General features: G+C 37.7%; 1 protein-coding gene across 19 annotated transcripts in view; it reads right to left on the bottom strand.

Moving 5' to 3' along the window:
* LOC127447681 (peripheral plasma membrane protein CASK-like) overlaps window positions 1–20,911 on the bottom strand; it is a 244,914-nt gene that overhangs the window by 14,286 nt on the left and 209,717 nt on the right. For 6 of the 19 annotated variants that reach the window (XM_051709662.1, XM_051709661.1, XM_051709660.1 and 3 more), the window contains 12 exons: window positions 18,470–18,547; window positions 14,663–14,710; window positions 14,020–14,100; window positions 10,683–10,871; window positions 9,880–9,958; window positions 9,349–9,434; window positions 8,586–8,654; window positions 7,434–7,502; window positions 4,934–4,969; window positions 3,647–3,685; window positions 1,345–1,541; window positions 754–869 (listed from right to left, as the gene is read on the bottom strand). In XM_051709662.1, coding sequence (XP_051565622.1) covers window positions 754–869; window positions 1,345–1,541; window positions 3,647–3,685; window positions 4,934–4,969; window positions 7,434–7,502; window positions 8,586–8,654; window positions 9,349–9,434; window positions 9,880–9,958; window positions 10,683–10,871; window positions 14,020–14,100; window positions 14,663–14,710; window positions 18,470–18,547 — 1,087 coding nt within the window. The remainder of the gene's footprint in view (window positions 1–753; window positions 870–1,344; window positions 1,542–3,646; window positions 3,686–4,933; window positions 4,970–7,433; window positions 7,503–8,585; window positions 8,655–9,348; window positions 9,435–9,879; window positions 9,959–10,682; window positions 10,872–14,019; window positions 14,101–14,662; window positions 14,711–18,469; window positions 18,548–20,911) is intronic. The other 13 variants (XM_051709672.1, XM_051709670.1, XM_051709673.1 and 10 more) reach the window with 9 other exon arrangements.

A 20,911-nucleotide genomic window follows, 5' to 3' on the forward strand; every position in this document is an offset into this window, starting at 1 on the left:
TCGTGTGACATTCGTTCTTCTGTTGTAAATATGCGGCACTTCCGAATTATCGCATGAACTCGCCGACGCGCTTACGTCACGCAACAGCTACATGATGCGCCAACTGCTGGCAGGAAGCGCTTTTTAAAAGTTAATAACATTTTAATTATCAATTAATTTTTTACACAAACTTATCGATTTGCTTCAGAATACATTCATTGATGGACTGGAGTCACATGGATTACTTTTATGCTGCCTAAATGTGACTTTTGGACCATCAAAGTTCTGGCACCCATTTACTTGTATTACAAGGACCTGACAGAACTCTATCTTCTTCTAAAAATCTTCAGTTGTGTTCTGCTGAAGAAGCAGTCACACATCTGGGATGGCATCAGGGTGAACTATTCCTTTAATGAGCAGTGCACGCTAAAGCTGTGCGTTCAAACATGCTCATTGTTGTGTTCCATTCAAAGTCAGATGTGGAATATTTCTACTTAAAGCTGTCAGATGCTTGCAAAATGGTAAATACAAAATAAAATTAAAAAAAAAACATGTATAAAAGGCAATGCTATCACTGACAATGACTCACCAACTTTTTGGTAAATAGCAAACTTGCTCGACTTAGCCCATATGAACACACTTGAACACACAGTGCTTATGTGGCAAATTTAAGATTACCCACTACTTTATAAAAGAGCTGATTGATTAGTATGTAGCTGTTGTTCTCTGTATGAGGAGAGAGGAAAGGAGCACAAAGCCCATCGGAAACTCTACCTGCATTGTGTTTTGCTAGGTACTTGTCTTTGTACTGCTTTTTTTTCTTGCCAAACCAAGTACAGCTTGCCTGCTGTTCCTGCTTGGTTTTCTCCATGGCTATACATGCCACCCGCCTAAAACAAAAGAAACAATAATGGGAACATGGTGAGTGCACAGCATATCTGTTCACTTTTCAAATGCCTGATTTCAATTGACGACCAGGCTGACACAGAACCTGTGTGATCAATACTACAGAGTCCATAATTCACAGAGTTGTGCACATCCTCCACCCTTTGCATGATCATTAATTAAATATTTTTGCTAATTTGATAATGCTAGTGACTAAGAGTGTAGTACTCCCAGCAGTGTTTAACATATTTTACCAGATTTAAATCGCTTTTGCGACAAAAGTCTGCAGATTCCGTCTAGGCCTGTTGATGACCTCAACACAATGCTTTGATGACGGTATCTCAATGAGTGCTTATAAATCATATTAAAGATATTAAATGATGCCTTGCTTTGTATTCTCTTTACCCTCAGCAGCAGCTAACCACAATATTCTGTCTTATACAAAGAGTAATTATGCCCCTGGAAAAAAACAGAACTCACCACTCCTGGAGTTCAGGAGAGGGAATCAGCCCTGCCGTTCCATTCTTGGTGTTTTCCAGCTTGCCTTGCCACCAGTTATTGTCATCTTTGTTGATAATCTGGATTATGTCACCCACTCTGAAGCGAATTCCTGCCTCTTTACATGGAATAAGGTCATCCTTCACCGGGTCATATTCGAACTGTGCCCTCACGTAGATCTAAGAAAAGACATGGTCAATCGTAAGTCAGAATAGTCCACCAACACAGTGGAACAAATGCAGCAAAGGAAAGGAATGACTGACAGAGGAGATTCAAGGCACAAATGGAGATCAGGTTTTGGTTGATCATGTACTGTAGGTTTAGATGGTGGTAAACAGATGCATGCAAGCCTGTGAGAATGACTTATTCTGCACAAGGGGAGCAGTGATATGACAGAGCACTCATTGGGCAATTAGCGCAGTTGGAACCCTTAACTACAGGTTGCCACGTTAGGTACCAAACTGCTGTCTGAGGGTTAGGGCTGAAACGATTTGTCGATTAGTCGACATTATCCACAACGTCGACAATAAAAAATTGTCGACAAAAATTTTCGTTGTCGAATAGTTGTTTGATCTTAACGTAACACAAGCTCATATGAAACTCTAATGATTGCACACAAGAGCAGCACTGTAGCTCGCGCCTCACTGAGGAGAGGAAGAAAACACATCTCACAGTCCAGACGCAATCTAAACTTTCCAAACAGCTTCAGGTGATGTAGATCGCAAAGTATGAGGGAATTATAATGCAGAAATACAAAATAAGTAAATACAGAAGCACTCCTGTTGTGGAATAAGCAGAGCCGGATCTGATGCTCAGCTTAAGCAAAACTTGCGTGTCGAGCATCTTTAAAGGAAACACCCCAGCGTTATATCTTTAATGCAGTTCCATTTAATGCGTTATAGCTTTATTAAAGTTCAAATAATAAGGAAACTGGCATTTCTCTGTGTGGTCAGTGCCTCTTCTATGAGTTGCGCGAAGTGTCCCAATCCAAGGGGGAGAGATTGAAACTGCACCCGTTTGAGTCACACTCTGTTGTGGGGACGCTCATCCTTTGAGTGCACGTGCTTAATGCAGCTAGATTATAACATGATGGCAACTTATTGAATCATACTATATGTCACTGTGCATTTCTTATCGTGAAGAAAAATGGCAAAACGCAGCTTTATTAATAAGAGAGAGTTTGTTTTTTTGTGAGTTAAAGATGGATTGAAGTGAACAAAAAGGTGAGAGAGGGTAGTCTTCGCCCCATTATACACTGCAAAAAAAAAAAAAAAATTTTTATTTTTTTATTATTTTGGCTTGTTTTCCAATATAAATATCTAAAACTCCTTTAAAACAATGTACATTTACTTAGCAGCTATACTGCAGAAGATTTTTTTATTTATTTTTTTTTTAATCTGAGAATGTTGAATATAATATTAAAAGTACAAACATTTTAAAATATCTATAAATCCTTTACCAAAAATGCATTCACCTGAGAAGCAGCATATAAGATATTTAGACTTGCTTTTAGAGAATAGATCTTGAATATAAGTATATTTTGTCTTTACTGCACTCGCAGAAGTATAACCAAATGAAAAAAATACACTTATATTTAAGATACATTCTCTTAAAGCAAATCTAAATATCTTATGTGTTGCTTCTCAAGTAAATGTTTCTTGTTTTAAGGATTTTTAGACAATTTTAAATGGAAAAAAAGACAAATACACTTGATAACAATAGGATTTTTTGTAGTGAAATTTTTACTGAATTAAACATAATAAAAAGTATTTTTCCCTTTAATTCAGTGAATGACATTTGGAGGTATTTTTAAAAGATGATTTTGTCCTCTTTATTGTTAGCAAGCATGTTTAATACAACCTTTTAAATTGGGGCACAAGCTGAATAGTCGGTTTAGAGCTAATGATTAATCATTGCAATAATCGTCCGAATAGTCGAATAATCGTTCCAATAATAGTTAGATTAGTCGATTATCAAAATAATCGTTAGTTGCAGCCCTACTGAGGGTAGAGTGGTGTGTGACTCTCAAATTAAGAGGAAAATAAATCCATTGAAGGCACAGCTGTTTCAATCGCCTGTAAAATTACCTTAATGACACTGGGTTGACTTAAAGAGGCATCTGAGTACAAATATTGTTTAGCAAGAAGCGAGCTTAACCTTGTTTTCAAAGAATCAATGCTGATAATACAATTGTTTTTGAGTCCTTACTATGGTTGGACTTAAATGGTTACACAACAATTTTTCAGATGGGGCAGTGGATTGGGCTCATTCTTTAAAATCTTACCTTAATGGAAAATATATCCTTGATTGGAGGCCTGGAGATCTAGGGCATGAGAGTATTACAAACATCACGCATTATCACGGCACTGTGGTGGCATTAATACACTTTGAAAAGGGGTTGGTGAGATGAAGAAAGCAGGTACGAAAGCTAATGTTTAGAAACGTTATGGTCATTAAAGGGAACAAAGCAGGGTGGAGATGTCAGTCACATCACTGTGTTATTATCCGCACTCTGTGAAGCAGATCAGTCAGCACAGATGTGCAGGCAGATGGCGCCCTCTGCTGATCACCTGTCTCTCTCTCTTTTAACAAAGGTTAGGGCATGACGAGTACATGACGACTAGAGATTTGGAGAACAAATTATGAAGGGCTCTTTGATCCCTTGTGTTGTCAGCCTTCATGATTTACAGACTAACATAGATGAGATGTGAGAGGATACACACACCACTCTGAGGCCCAGAGACAGTAGGAAAGCATGACACTGGGTTAGGATAGGACAGACACACCAATCTGGAATACCTAGTGTTTTCTTTAACAAAGCTGAAAGTCTACTAGGGATATAATGATATTTGAGTTATTCTATGCTAAGTGTTATTATGGTGTCTATAACGTTACTCATGTTCTAAACAAAGTCTATGAAAATGAGCAAGTGTCAGTAGATATTTTGTGATTGTACAAGCTCTCAAAAACTTTAGTTAATAGAGTTAGCTCTAAAAAGCATAAAATTAATAAAAGAATATTAGTAAAATGTTGCCAAATACAGATTTTGCCAGATATATACAGTATCACTACATTTAATTAGAATCTCAAAGGTCTTTTCTGACATTTTCTCAGCTGGTTTGTAACAGTTAGTGTAGAATATGACCGTAATGCCCTTGAACTGTATTAAACTGTAAGACTTTGTCTAACAGTAGTCACTAAAACAGAATTAACCGGATGTTTGCATTCATAGACTTATTTTGGTGTAAAAGATAAAATAATTTAACAACCTGATAATCAGTCTGTCCGTAGAGCAGCTCTACACTATTGCTAATAAAAGTTCTCTATACCAGAGTCAGAGGTGGTGAATGGTGCTAGTGTAAGGACTGATCAGGAAGTCCATCGGGAACACGTGGTGTTAATAGCGGTAAATCACTCACTCCCATATTCACTTGTTCATTCGATCTCTCTATTTCTACACACACATACAAACAAAAGCATACACAAGTTTACATAGCGCTAAGCAGTTAATGTATAGTATGGGAAAGCTCTAGTCTACAGAAGGTGCTAGACTGAGGGATGCTCTATTCACCTGGCGTCCTTTTGGCTGGATGGTTGCCGGCAAATCCTGTAAAGCAAAGTCCAGCAGTGAAAGAGAGATTGACTGTTTACAGAGGAAGGCAGGCTGTGACTCAAGACATAAACAATCAAAACAAAATACAAATTCAACAAAACAAAACCTAAAATCCAGACATGAAGACAAATGAAGGCAACAGTAACTCCGTAAGTGGGGACTGCAAAAGTTACTTAATTTTGTATGTGTCTGTGTGTGTTTGTTATTAGAGAAGAGGAGCTATTGAGGGTAAATCTCAGAACAGCAGCACACAAGAAAGCAAGGCGCAAGCAAGCAGCTTCAGCACCCACACTGCATTCAAAGCATGAGGTGGAGATTAACCCTTCTATATGAAGAACACCAAGGCGATTCCTCTGGGTTCACATTAGGGGTGGGCGATATTCGTAAAAATTTATATCACTGTATTCTTTAAAATTTGGATTGATAACACATTCTTATGGAAAAAAGATTTTTAAAATTACAGATTTTTCTTTAAAAAGGTCCTTTTGACGTAAAACCAAATGTCCAAAATAAAGGTAGCACGGCCTAGCACACATTTGTTTTATTCATTTGATCAGCATCGTTCTTTTTTATCCACACAAAAAAATTAGGCTTCTCTCTTTTCAGTTTTTAGAACATGTCTGTGGATCATTCCTCCATGCATTATTCTTGCTACGATGCAATGGTTCAGGTCATTCATTTTCAATGTGATGCCCTGAAACAAGTCCCCAAAACTCATTTGATGCATCAATGATGAGAATAACCAGCTTTAAGGAAGTTAGACTGATGTGTGAATAGAAACTATAACCACTATGAAAGATATATCAACAACACGATCATCTCAGGGGATACAAGATATATGAAATAAGGCTTGACTTCTGCGTACACAAGAAACGGCAGCATCATGGGACCTCAAATATGACTGATCTAAAATAATCTTCATAGGTAACAACTCTAAACAAATAGCAGTTCTTATGTGAAGCGTACAAGACACTCAACTTACAACTGATTTAATTAGAGTTTAATATTCGCATGTTGCTCATTTAACAAAAGGATACTCTAGAACATGCATTAACTGCTAGAACTGCATTGATACCTAAGCAAACCTCTCCATCATGCAATTCTTTGCCAAATTTCATTTTGAATACAGGCAACTTATTTTATGACTGTATAATTACTAGATATAAATGCAAAGTTAATCCAGGTGTTATTTAATGATTCTGAGATAATTCACTTGATCCGATGCTTTCCCTCCATGTTTGCCAGAGGTGGAACAGGAGAAAGAAAGCTTGACAGCGTTAGCAACAGTGTTTTGCAGTGCAATAGAAGCAATTCTCGAAAATGTTATCATTTCAATAGGTGTATCGCCCACTCCTAGTTCATACACAGATCTCACTGGATTTTGTTAGGTACACACATGCTAAATCTATTTTAGGGACTAATACTGCGTTCCATTCAAATTGGAAAGTTGGATTTTCCAACTTCCTACTCGGAAAAATCCAATGGAACGGCACTTGAAGTCGGAATTCCAACTGGGAAACTCGTGCAGAAATTTTTGTGACGTCACACTAGCATGTCGGCACTCAGGGAGATATAAGCAAGTGATAAACATTCACTTTTATTAAGTAATATCGATAAATGAGTCAAAGTTTAAAGCTTGTTTAACGCCTGCAGAAATGTGTATAAAACCTGGTAAATTATACTCAATTTTGACAATCGTACAGTTGTAGCACAAATCCTAGCGTTGCAGCATTGTTTATCAGTTGGGTTGCTAGGAGACGTCTCTGGTTACAGTCAAACACCTGCTAAGCTAACGGGAGTGTTGCAGTTTCTTTCCTTTACATGTCATCTTCCAAAGATCTGGCAATGGAATACCTTTATCATCGGAGATTGGAGATATCAAGAAGTAATATCCCACATCTGACTTCAATGGAACGCAGCATTTGCAATCATATGCATGCCTCCACTGAGTTTGGTCTAATCAGTATGCTCACTGTTATGTTTTATACTGTATATCACTGCTATTAACTAACAGCATAAATCTTTTTTTTTGTTGAAAAAACAGTAGTAGAAAACCTGCATCCAAAGTATACTGTAGTGTGCCTGGGACAATGTCTTCAGAAATAGTATTTACACTGGCAGTCAAAGTGTGTGGGTTATAGCAGCACAGAGCACACCAATTTGTGAACTGAGATAACGGAAACTAGGAAACTATGTTCAATGGATGTAAGCCGCTGTCTTGTTCAATCTTTTGTGTTTGTATTTACTGTGTTTTTTAGGAGACATTGAGATTGTCATGAGTAGAAATCTAAAACAATAAAAACAAAAGAAAACAAAACTAGACATTAAACAAATTTAAGTAACATCTGGTGCAGATTAACAGGATATGATTGCAGGAACGGGAGGAATTATCACAAACAACATTAGGAGACTGTTGAGGAGGGGAGGTCGTTATTTTGAGGTAGCCTGGGGTCCTTACCAAGATAGAACTGTTAATGCTGGAATGACCATTAGCAGGGGACTGTCTGGAGGTGTTGGGGGATTCTTTCTGTAATAAGATATAGAGGTCAGCGATATAGCAGACAGACAGTAGAGCAAACCGGACACTAGCCAACACTATGGTAAGAAATTAGGGACATGTGCCATCATGTGGGGAAAAGCAATAGATTTGCTTGAGATGGACATTATTAAATGAACACTTTTAATAAAGCATGGATTGTAAAGTTACAGCTGCCGAAAGAAACACCAGAAGGGGTGGGGAGGGCCACACCAACACCACTATCAAGTGTAAACAACTCTTCTAACCACCTTACTGTATGTATCTGAGAGATTTACTGTACACAGAAACTCCTATTACTTAGAAAGTGAAATCTGACCACTTTAATGCCAACATGTATTTAGAGGTGAGGATTCCTTGTCCTGATCATGTGGCAAGCAAAGGGAGAGATTTAAAAAATATATTTCCATAAGCAATAAGCTATAGAATAACTGGCATTCTCACACTTTTATGTTAATGGGATAGTTCACCCAAAAAGGAAAGTTATGTAGTCATTTACTCACCCTCATGTTGTTCCAAACCTGTATGATTTTATTTCTAGGCATAACGTTAGCCTCAGTCACCATTCACTTTTACTGTATCTTTTTTTCCATACACTGAAGGCCTGAGGCTAACATCTCCTTTTGTGTTTGACGGAAGAGAGAAAGTCATATGGGTATGAAACAACATGAGGATGAATAAATGACGACAGAATTTATTTATTTTAGGTGAACAATCCCCAACATCAACAATAATGCAGCAATAGTGTCTCTGAACAGGCTGTGAAAACTCTGCCCTATTCCTACTCCTGTCAAAGTTTGTGGGCTAAATGAGTGGTGGGTTCCGGTACCTTGGTTGTAAAATTGGTGTGCAGTAGTGTCTGAGCTAGCACTTTATGTCCGGCAGGATGGAGGCTTTTGGGGAGGAAAGCATTAACACGCAGCCACCAGGCAGGCAGTTAGTCACACAAGAGTCCACAGCAATCAAACCCCACCACGCAAGGCCATGATAGGCCAGGAAGGCAACCACAGCATTACAGAGAGAGGAGACTGGCAGAAACATACAGACAGCAGAGGAAAACGAATAGGCCGTTACCTCACAGGACGATTGCTGTGTGCGGTAGCTTGGCACGATCTTAAAGGTGATGCTTCCTCTCATTTCCCGCTGTGAATAAACAAAAGATAAATAATAATAAATAAATAAATAAATCTGAAATCAATGTAAGTCCAGATAATGGTGGTAAAGATTAATGCCTCTTTTTAAAGGGACAGTTCACTCAAAATGAAACTTATTTCATCGTTTACATTAAAATTTAGTAGATTGTCCAGGATGCCATTTTCCATTCAATGAAAGTAGGTGGTACATATAATAGCTTTCTGTAAGAAACATTTCAAAATTTAAGTTGTTATACACTGAAAATCTTGCCTTTTGCCAGCTTAAATTATGATATACATGTATACGAGAACTTCTTTGTTATCATACAGTCAAAGTGTAGCAAACTTGACATGAGGTGAGGAGGAAAAGAAACTGCACACTTGCATACATTCTCAAAGCGCCAGGTTTGAATGTGCAAAAGTGCAAACGAGATTTGAAAGCTAAGAACGAGGGCAAGATTTATAGCCCACGAGTTGACTGGTATTTTTTGTCCATTTTTGGACTACTGCTCGCCATCTACTTTCATTGCATGGAAAAGAGCAGCCTGGATATTTTGCAAGATATCTCCTTTTGTGTTCTATTTAAGAAGGAAAATCATGGGTTCAGACAACAGGAGGAGCAGATGATGACAAATGTTTTATTACAAGTTTATCAACCCCTTTAAAGAAGAGAACAATTAGAAAGAAATGATGTTCCCACTCACAAGCATCTTCTGCAGCTGCTCCACCGTTTGATTTGCTACACTTATACCGTTGATCTCCCGGATCTCATCTCCAACATGCAAAGTTCCTGATTTATGACAAAGCAACACGTTGTGTACACTTGACTGTAGTCTTACAGCCTTGATAATTTTTTAATGTAACACATGCTGATAAAATCTAATATGACCACTGTCATCGCAGGAGATCTTAATTAACATAAGCTTGTCTCTCTTGCAGGGTACATGATGGCACGTGTGTGTTGCGTGTGGGTAAGGCCTGTGCGTCAGTGTCATGGTACTGTCAAGTTTGTGCAATCTGGCCTTGCCTGGAGGCACAGCATAGACTATCAAGGAACAATGGTTGGAGTTTGGAAGGAGCAATGGTTGCAACTTGTACATATTAATTCAGTTACAAGGTGTTTATGGAGATATGGAGAAGAATGAGGGTGGTGGATCTTAATATATTAGTGTGGGGTGAAATTTTGGCACTTTGAGGACTAGCAGATGTGGCTTTAAATGGAGGTGTGCATGTACCTTGTCTGTGGATCATTCCTCCATGCATTATTCTTGCTACGATGCAATGGTTCAGGTCATTCATTTTCAATGTGATGCCCTGAAACAAGTGCCCAGAACTCATTTGAAGCATCAATGATGAGAATAACCAGCTTTCAGGAAGTTAGACTGATGTGTGGATAAAAACTATAACCACTATGAAAGCTTTATCAACAACACGATCATCTCAGGGGATACAAGATATGTGAAATAAGCCTTGATTTCTGCGTACATAGGAAACTGCCTTTTACGGCAGCGTCATGGGACCTCAGATATGACTGATCTGAAATAATCTTCATGGGTAACAACTCTAAACAAATAGCAGTTCTTATGTGAAGCGTACAAGACACTCAACTTACAATTGATTTAATTAGAGTTTAATATTCACATGTTGCTCATTTAACAAATTCTGGGACTGCCTTCACTGTGAACGATACATACAATGCTGCCTTATAATTATGCCAAAACGAGGTATAAGCCTTCTCGTTCTGATAATGCAGGACTATGTTGCCTTAAAACGCTGTCTATGTAGACAGCTCACTAGGTTTTGGGACAGAGCTATACCGTCTTTTTGCAAAGAGGGACCTGGATAAGAAGGCTACTAATCAAAAGAGCAAAAAATCATTATAAGCATTTTTAAGTTAGCAAACAAGATTCTGCTGGTACCTTTTACTTTAAAAATCCTTTCCAGTTTCAGGGCTGTTCATGTTAGACACATAAGTTCTCAGGTTTATATATATATGATGTGTGTGTGTGTGCATGCATGTGATGGCCAGGATGCATACCATGGGTTCATCCGTATTCTTTTGGAACTGAACAAGGCGCACTCGTGTGACATTCTCTAGATCCATGTCTCCGTTAGTGCTCTCGGGTGAGTCTCCGTTGAGGTATGGTGATGTGGGAGGAGGTGTGACCCTCAGTGCCTCGTCACTGTACACCTCATGTGCCACAACATCATGAGTTTGAAGTAAGGCCTGAGAGAGAGAGAGAGAGCAAGAGCGAGAGAGAGAGAGAGAGAGAGAGAGAGAGAGCAAGAGCGAGAATCACACACTTAATTTCACACTTCCGCATTTTCAGACTTTCATGTTCACATGTTTCATGTTTATGCATTTCATATACAGTAACAAGCTTCTAACATGCTTCTATATTTGTCATTGAAGTACAAAGCAAGAGTTTTGTACTTTTCAACCAGTAAATAATAAATAAATAAATAAATAAATATAATATATATATATATATATATATATATATATATATGTGAAGAAAGCACCCCTAGCAATTTCTTCAGAAAATGTAGCATATTATGCTTTAAGACTTATATCTGCCTTCTAAAACCCCCAAATTTTACTACAAGTTCCTGTTATTTGAGTTTCTGTTATGAAAAACATCAAGCAAACATGCTCTCTTTCTCAACACCACACTGTTTTACTCTGTTCAGAAAGTGCCTCACTTCAGCAGGCAATAATTCCTTTACGTCACAACCAAAAGAAAATAATTTGTGTTTTTAAGAAGCACCAAACAGACTTTCTCTTTTCTCACCAGCTCGCCTGATAGTACTGTTGTCTAGTGAGTTTTATTCTTCAGCGTGAGAATGCAGTCAAGAGCAAGGTTGTGCTGGAATTCGACAGCTAGTACCTGATGGTGCCTTCCCCCCAAACCTCTTGACCTGGCTGTCAGAGTTAGTCAGGGTGACATCACCCAAGCCTTGTTTTTTCAAAAGCTCTCTGTACTATTTCTTTCCTCTGAAAGGCCACCATTTTCTCTTCTTCTCTTAGTTCTGTAATACACTTCCAGTGAATGTGAAACATTTCTTTAAAATCCCCAAATAAGTCCCTTGCAGCCCAGATCAATCTTGCTGCTTTTAACAATCTCGATCAGTCCACATTATTAATCATCACAAACTCAGCCTGATCTCATGAAATTTACATGAACATGACAACATTTTTGCAATTCAAAATTTACGTGCTGAATGTATAACACATTTGGCTGTATTGAGATGAGTTTTTAAGGTTAATTTTAGATAGATGTTTTTTTTTATTTATTTTTTTTATTTGGAATGCCCAATTCCCAATGCACTCTAAGTCCTCGTGGTGGCATAGTAATTCGCCGCAATCCGGGTGGTGGAGGACGAATCTCAGTTGCCTCCGCGTCTGAGACCGTCAACACGCATCTTATCAATTGAATTGTTGAAGCGCGTTACCACGGAGACATAGTGCATGTAGAGGCTTCACGGCATCCACGCACAACTCACCATGCACCCCACCGAGAGTGAACCACATTATAGCGAACACGAGGAGGTTACCCATGTGACTCTACCCTCCCTAGCAACCGGGCCAATTTGGTTACTTAGGAGACCTGGCTGGAGTCACTCAGCATGTCCTGGAATCGAACTCGCGAACTCCAGTGGTGGTAGTCAGCGTCTTTACTCGCTGAGCTACCCAGGCCCCTAGATGGATGTTTTTAAAACATACCTCCCTAACCTAAAACTTTTGCCTGAACCTAATCAATAGTGTTTTAAAATATAAATGAGAAGTTAAAAAAGACATCCTTACCAAATCAATGCCTAAACCTAACCATTAATGTTTTAAAATGCAGAAGTGAAATGAAAAAGCACATTTTCTGAAGCAACCACATAATTTCATGCCAGTTCTATGACTCACGGCTGGACTTGAACCACGGTCCTCCGACTCTTAGGTTCAACGCTCTATCAGGTAAGCTACCGTGCAAGCTATTCATGTTGGAATTAAAATATATTGTTTTTCAAAAGATATGTTAGAGTAAAAGTGTGTCGATATCATAAAATAGCAGGGTCTGAGTAATAGAGAGAAAATTTGTTTTTATAAAGTCATAATCAGCCATTAAAGTCATGATTTGAGTGAAAGTGAATAAAACACACAGTTGTTGTAGCACCTCTAGTATTCAGGGAATTGTACCTGGAGACACGTATAACAAGTTTTGCAAAAATGTATACAGTATAGAGTCACGTTTTCAATATGAGACCAGATTGCACCAACCAGGCCTTCACAGGATCTGTGCACTTTTTTTTCCCTCCACATTTTCTATGCCGATCGAAAAACTGAAATGTTGTACAATTGATTTTAAGGGGTCATATCACTTTTTTCATATGACAAATGCACGCTCACAGTACGGCTCTCATTCAATATGTTTTAATAATATCAATATGTTCATTTATAGGATTACACAATATCATCATAAAATCCCTGTTATTTACTAAGTGTAAGAGTAGTTGATGAAAATACCCGTGTATGACACTCTTCTCTTGAAATGTTTCAGAACGAAGCGGAGCGGATGACGAAATCACCTGAATTCATAATCCACAAAGAAGAAAAATATGTACAGCACACGTTAAGCCCTCGCACCACTAATTATCACTAAAACGAAATCTGAATTTCAATTCCGCAATTATCTTGACCATGGTAAAGTTAGCTGCGCTCAAGAGAGCCAAGGGATACAGCACAGGAGAGAACCAGCGCTCACTTCTTGTGTTGTGGAGTGAGACAAACCTGTTGGGCATTCTGATCCGGATAAAAAATAAACTTTACTGAAAGAGAGTTAAGAAATATTTATCAATTAAACCTCCTTCCCTGACAAATAGTCAGCGCAGAGCGAAGGGCAAACTCTTCACCACCTGTCTTAAGTTGCTCTAAAGGTTGTTTGTTCTCCTGATAAGAACAATGCTTTGAACACAAGAGTTCCGAGTACCTCATTGACTTCAGCAGAGGTAACAGAAAAAGATTGCGAAGACTGACATGATGTAACAACAAAACTGCTGACGACATCCTCATGTCCTTTAGGTAGTGAGTAAATAACACAGATTCAATTAATATAGTGCTCTAATCAATATCTAATTATGTTGATTGAATCTCATCACAGATAGTTTTGCTGATACAGTGATTCAATCAAACTAGATGACTCCAATCTAGCTGTTTCACTATATTTCAGATTACTGTGTATGTATTGCTAAAAGGGTTACACCAAGAGCCAAGATGATGTCAGTGAGGATCACACTGAGATGTCTAAGGTTATTTGTAAAGAAAAACAAAAAACAAAAGCAAAAACAAAATACGTGTTAAAAACAAGTGCTATGCTGTTATGACTCACCATGAAATGTGGCTGGGTTAGGATCCGTCTCAGTTCTTTAGCGTCTGTGTTTTTAGGGTAGCACGAAATTTCCTCCAATACCTACAGAGACAGACACATTCGTCAGGCTTTTCCTCAGGCTGCCAGTTCCATGCTTTACTCGTTTAAAGTAAGGATGTTATACCTGACATTTAAGCTTTATGAACAAATAAACTGCAACAGAACTCTTAACTGGACTGCTGAAACCCCACACATCATATATCAGAACACACATTCACACACACACACAAACATTTTTGGCATGACCCTTAGACTCCTTGTGACCAATCAGCAATCCTGTTTGGACTCATTTGCCCCTTCCATTGGTGGGGTGGGTGGCGGTAGGTGGGAGGGGGTGATTTGGCACAGTACTGCAGATATGTCACAACTCTCTGCTGAATTCTATTGAGCACCGGATCCTGAATGTCTCCTTAGACCATGCTAATTATCTCTAATCAATGTTTAGAGCCACCTGACAGCCCCTAACGTCATCCATTCCCAGTCAAAATCACTAAAACAAAGGCTCTGACATTTACAAGAGCATGAAATGCTAGCAATTGTCACATGGTCCTGCAATAGAATACAAATATAAGTTTCAAAGATTGGGAAAATGTCGGCAGCTTACATATTCCAGATGTTTCAAAGCCGTGCTTGACTCGTCTTCAGCAGAAGTCTTAGTACAAGAGACATACACAGGAGAGTTTTATAACATTTTATTATTGTAGTCTATGTAAGAAAGCAGCACAGGGTCGAAAGTTGAGTTTTGGAGGCAGGATTTTATCATCCCCGTAAGTTTCAGCCGCTTAGCGAAAACAGTTAGAGGTGATGGGTTAGTTTGCACCCCGCTGGCTCTATGTAATACAAAGAGGATAATCCTTAAGCCTTTCACCATTGCCAGTGATCACAAGCGAGAGGCCAAGGAAGGTTATTCGAGAGAACAGCTTTTTAATCACCAATAGACTTGAGTTCCTTTTTGATGTGCATTACAAAAGGAAGTGTTTGATTTTTATAAGTTGTGTAACTGAGGTAGGCAGTCAAACTACAGTTTGAGAACAGAACTAACCATTGCAAAGTAGTTTGATTCTTCCTATTTGTTTTCTTACAGCATGCAGATGGTTCTAACTAATTACCTAAACAAAGACTACTTTCATCACTTAACAAACCTGTTTGATCATGCTAATCTTATTGCACAGAGTTGGGCTTTGATTAATGGTTGACATGTTTTCAAAATAATTAGAATGCTTTTGTTGACACAATTGCTGTATAAGATCATAAATTCAGCACCATTAACTTTGAGTCAACATGAAATGGTATTCGCAACCTATTTTACTTGCATAATGTGATGCATTTCCAAGCAAAACAGAATATTCAACTAGAGAAAAAAAGTAGGGCACAACTTGTGACTGGAGCACTGCCAGCACCCACTTTTAAGAAGGCTTTTTGACTGGGACGTAGAGGCTGAAGGTCAAGTTCGACCTTTATAGCAATGCAAAACTTTTTTATTATTTTTTTTTTATTGAAAATGTAATTTAATGTTATTTTAGCATGAATGAAGAGTGTGTGAGCTGGTTTAAAAACGTAAGCGTGTTCATTTTGAGTTTTCATGAAATGTGGTGGAAGTTCATATGGCTGAATGAATTCCCTTTGCTGGCAGGTTGGCACAAAAACTGGCGGGACAGAATTTCATTTGGTTTTTATTAATTTAATAAAAAACATTCTTTTATTCATTCAGAATAAAAAGGCCTGTCTGATCAGCATTTACAGTGTCCGGATTTAGTCATTCAATACACAACACAAGAGTGAAGGAAAACCAGTAAAATTAACACTTCTTTTTCAATTTTATAGTTCTTTTATTATTACATTAACCACCATTAAATTACAGCGTTAACTGTTGGCAAGATTTTAGAAAGGCGGCATTACCTACAACAGTAGACTAAAACATTGACTACTGTACATATCTGTTTGACAACAGGTTAACATTATTTTCCAGACTCGTGCAGCCTAGGTGATGTCAGCCAAAAAGAGAAGGTTGTTTCAAAGGTGGATTTAGTAATTACAATTACACTGATGACCACTTACAAAGACAAACATATTTTCTTTGGACTAAGGTACATGGATTCATTGTACACAATAAGACCAGGAACAAACATTAAGAAAATAAATAGGGTCAATTTTGATTTCATGTTGACTTTGTGCTTGAAAATAATACTGGATAAATGTAATGTCTGTTGTTTAGAGCCAGCAAGGGTTTTGTAATCACTTCTAAAGTTATATTGCCGTTAATGGATAGTGTGTGACTACTTTAATTTAGTGTGTAAAGGACAAACTGGTAGCATAACTAATTAATCACAATTTATGTTATTAGTGGGGGTTTTGATTTTAACTATCTGGCTTTGGTGCAGATTAAGAGAGTGGAAAGCTTCAGCCAACACTGAGGCAAGCAAACAGACACAAACATACATACACACACAAAATGATATTTTTGTGCAATTTAACAGCATTGAAAGAGCTACAGTGTCCAATTCCATAGGTCATTATTACGTTGTTATTCTATTTTTCCTAGTAAGTGTACTCCATAAGCACAAGCAAACAAACACATTCACTTATTAATCTGGATTTCTACTTGCAGTTTGTTTAAATGCTTTCTATTTCAGCAGGAGGAAAACAGGCATGTGTTCACACCAGCAACAGACCACTTGGGATCTGTAAATGTCACATAAATAATAAACTAAGCTGTATGTTCTTAGAAGCACTGACAAAACAGACCTCTGTCTGAGGTTTTCTGTTCTACATAAAATACATACAAATCACATAAACGGCAGCCAAATGGTGTTATGAGAGGATAAAAAAAAAATCCTCTTCAAATTAACAGTGACTTCATGCCCAGAAATAAATACTGTACCTCAATGAAAAAGATCTGTAACTGATTCACCATTAAAATATATTAGTAAATATGCTTTTTTTTTAAATAGATATGTGGGACCATCATCTGCAAAACTTATAATAAATTTATTAGGGATAGGCAGGATGGTCGACTAGTCATCCAACAATTAACTAGTCAATTACTGAGGTCGACAAGGTTATCTGGTTTTGTTTATTTTTTTTTTAGAGGCAATGCTTCAAAGGTGATGAATTTAGATACGCAACTTCTCTGAGAGGGTATTAACACAGTATGCAACAGCGCTCTAAGAGAAGTTGCATCTCTAAGTTAATTCCCTTTAAAAAATAAAAAAGAAGCTATTTTTAAATTATAGCTAAACTATATAAACAGTGAAAAAGTGAAAAGTTCAAGAAAGAAATAGCTCATAGATAAATCTGAAAATATGCAGTGAAGAAACTAATTTTAGGAAAGCCAAAGTGAAAGTCATGCGGTGAGTCATTTCAGAACATTCTAATGTGCAGTATTAAAAATGGTAGGTACAAAGGCCACGTTCACAAAGTCAGTGTTTGGACTGACAACTGGTATGAGTCTCGAAATGTCCAGATCATACAAGAGGCTTGAATACTGTCCGTCAGTATGAATGAATAAATAACCGAAGTCACAACCGTATTTCAGTACTCCCAATAACCTTCAGTAACACCTGTAACCGCAGTGACAGACTGAAGTAAATACTAAAGATGGCAACATTCATGACAGCAGAACGTTTTATCACATTTGACACTGCTTTACTGAATAAACAAGTGCTGTCAAGGCACAACAGCTCTGAATGTTTTTAACCAAGTTCAGAGTTCAGCATTGTGTTGCACAGCTCGAGCCTGTGAGCAACTCCGGTGGAAGACAGCGGCTGGATCTTCAAATGACAAGCAGCTCATATCTCCGTCTCTGTGAGTTAACAAAACCCCACATGAAACACACTAGACACAGGTGTTTACAGTGCAGCATGGGTCTCGCATTATATGATGTGACAGACAACAAGTTGTCCAGTGCGGTTCTGTTTACACAGCATGGGTTTGCCAAAAATGTGGTTGTGAATCTCAAACATTTACAGGTGTCAGTTTGCTTATAGAATGCAGTTGTCACTCTCGTAAAGAACTGAACTGTGTGAATGCAACTCTGTTAAGCACTCATTCAGGACTGACAACGGTATTCTGCTGCTGTGTGAACGTGGCCAAAGTAAGCAACAATAGAAGGACAATACAGATACACTGAATACAAACTACTTGAAATTTGTCTCTCTAATTTAACAAAGAAATAGGCTAAGACAAACCATCTCAATTTTATTCTGTTGAGGGCAATTTTCAATTTCACAACTGAAAATATCTGACATTTCTGATATTGGACAGTGTATGAAGAGCAGAGGAAGAGTAGGCCTGGTTAGGGTCATTTTTATTGACAAACTACAATTAAACTTGTACTGAGAACATCTATGAGGCTCATTATTGTATGTCTGACCAATTCAAATGCATCTTTCTGCAACCGGAGAGCACTCACCTCTTTGGCTCTTTGAACTGCGTCACTGGGTGCATTTCGGATTTGCGGTGAGGACTTAGTGTTTATCTTGTCATACAGCTGCAAAATTGAAAATGGATAAATAATTAGCATTTATTCTGCTATATCTGGTGTTATTACACATATGTTAATGGATACATGTAGCTTTATACTGTATGTTTATATGTAGTGTTGACAGACTCAGTTCTTTCTGTATGTCAATGTGTTGTGTTAATGCATTTTTGTTAAAGATAATTTTTGATGCTTGAAAAGTGTGTCCTAGATAAACAATCACAATACTTGAGAGACACTGCAGCTTAAATGAAACCCATCCCAACAGGTGGAAATTGGAAATCGATTAAATTAAAAGTATTATTACTTGATGAATATTTAACTTGAAAGTGGACATTATAAGCAACATTTAATAAAGTAAAGGCTGCCAATTCAAAGGCTTATGCTCTGAATAAATCTATTGATGAATGCTATGCAAGTTGTTCATGAACAGTCATTTTTAGGTAGAGTATTTCAGATATTTGATACTGCTTCTTGAGTAATGCACATTAGTAATGCACTGACAGTAATCCTTTTGTTTAGGGCATAATTCCATGTTTATCTTTATTCAATTTCAGGCTTGTAGACTCTCTCTTGAAAGCATACAGTGAGCAAAGAAAACAAGCCTTGTGCATACAGATTGATATCTAAATGCTGACTGAAAGCACTATAACTAAAGGACACATTACCACATTACCACAGTTTAACATGTGGTAAAAGCACTATGCTCTGCAGGTTAACTTTTCAAACTGTTGCATGCAAGAGACTTGCTTTATATTCTGCTGCATTATGTTAATTATGAACATGTATAATTATGTAAATACAATTCCATTTAGACTGATTCATTTTCAGTGATTAGCAATACAGTTCTCAACTGAAGATGGGCCACAGGACAAAAAAATGTGTGATCCCAAATGTTTTGAGTGCAAAACCTGATCATACTTCCTTTTACACTCTCAATCCTCAAGGGTCTGCACTCTATGTGCACACTGTGTAACAGAAGCTCTATTGCAAAATCTAGTGAGCTGCCAACCTAGACAACATTTTAAGGCATCACAGGTGTATTCCAAAATATTGGCTTCAACATTAGTCATTAGTAAAAAAAGATAAATAAAATAAAATATCCATTCTTTATAGTGTAAAAATTGTAAAAAAAATAATCTAATTCAAATTGAACATTTAACCCAATATTTGTGTGCCATGCTTTTCAGAGTGTTGTGTTTTTAACTTAGCAACATGCTAATGTAAAACTCTATTGGAATCAATTGGGAGTCGAGTCTCCCATGTGCTTCACATGATATTGACACAATATTTCTGGCGCAGAGTTGCTGTCAAATAAATCTAATTCAAACTCTGTTTAGTTCAGCTTTAACTCTATTAGGACTGATATTTCACTACAACGGCTAATTAATCTGGGTATAAATGGTAACCTTCTAATGTGGATTAAAGATTTCCTATCAGACCGGACTCAGAGAGTTTTGGTCTGATATACCCTATCTAAAGAAATAACTGTAAATGTAGGTGCGCCTCAAGGCTGTGTCTTGTCCCCTGCTCTGTTTTCTGCATAAACTAATGAAATGCAAATTCGTGATGATAACTTCTAAGTATGCAGATGACATGGCATTGGTTGGGTTAATGCAGACGGATGATGATTATGATGATGCTGATGGTGGAATGGAAAGCGAAATGAAAGGTAAAATGGATTATATTAGTGTTGTACAGCAGTAGTGTCAAGAAATTTCTTTGTTGGTAAATAATAGTAAGACAAATGAACTCATTGTTTACATAAAAGGGGGGCTGTGGCCAGTATGTCAGCCTGTCATATTCAATGGCCAAGTTGATGAAATGGTTGAACAATTTAAATATCTTGGATTGATCATAGATAACAATTTGAATTTCTCTTCAAATATAGACCATATATATAAAAAGGTAATGCAAAGACTGTATATTTTATAAAAGCTAAATAGCTTATGTTAGCAGAGATATTCTTGAAATGGTCTACACAAGTCTTGTGGGGAGTATCCTGAGGTAAAACATTACATGTTGGTATGGAAATCCAGGGGTCAGTAACAAGAACAAATTAACAAGAACAGTGAACATAGCAGGTAAATTCATTGGAAAACCTCAGAGACAGATGCATGAAATATATAAAACACAGACTAGAAGGAAAGCAACATTGATAGTGAATGATCCGTCACATCCTCTGTTTAATGAATTTGAAAAATTGCCACCAGGAAGACACTACAGTGGGCACAGAGCCACTAAGAATGTCTTTAAGTTATGGGGCCTGGGTAGCTCAACGAGTAAAGACGCTGACTAGCACCCCTGGAGTTGTGAGTTCGAATCCAGGGCATGCTGAGTGACTCCAGCCAGGTCTCCTAAGCAACCAAATAG

Source organism: Myxocyprinus asiaticus, chromosome 11 (assembly GCF_019703515.2).
Source record: "Myxocyprinus asiaticus isolate MX2 ecotype Aquarium Trade chromosome 11, UBuf_Myxa_2, whole genome shotgun sequence".
Classification (NCBI taxonomy): domain Eukaryota; kingdom Metazoa; phylum Chordata; class Actinopteri; order Cypriniformes; family Catostomidae; genus Myxocyprinus; species Myxocyprinus asiaticus.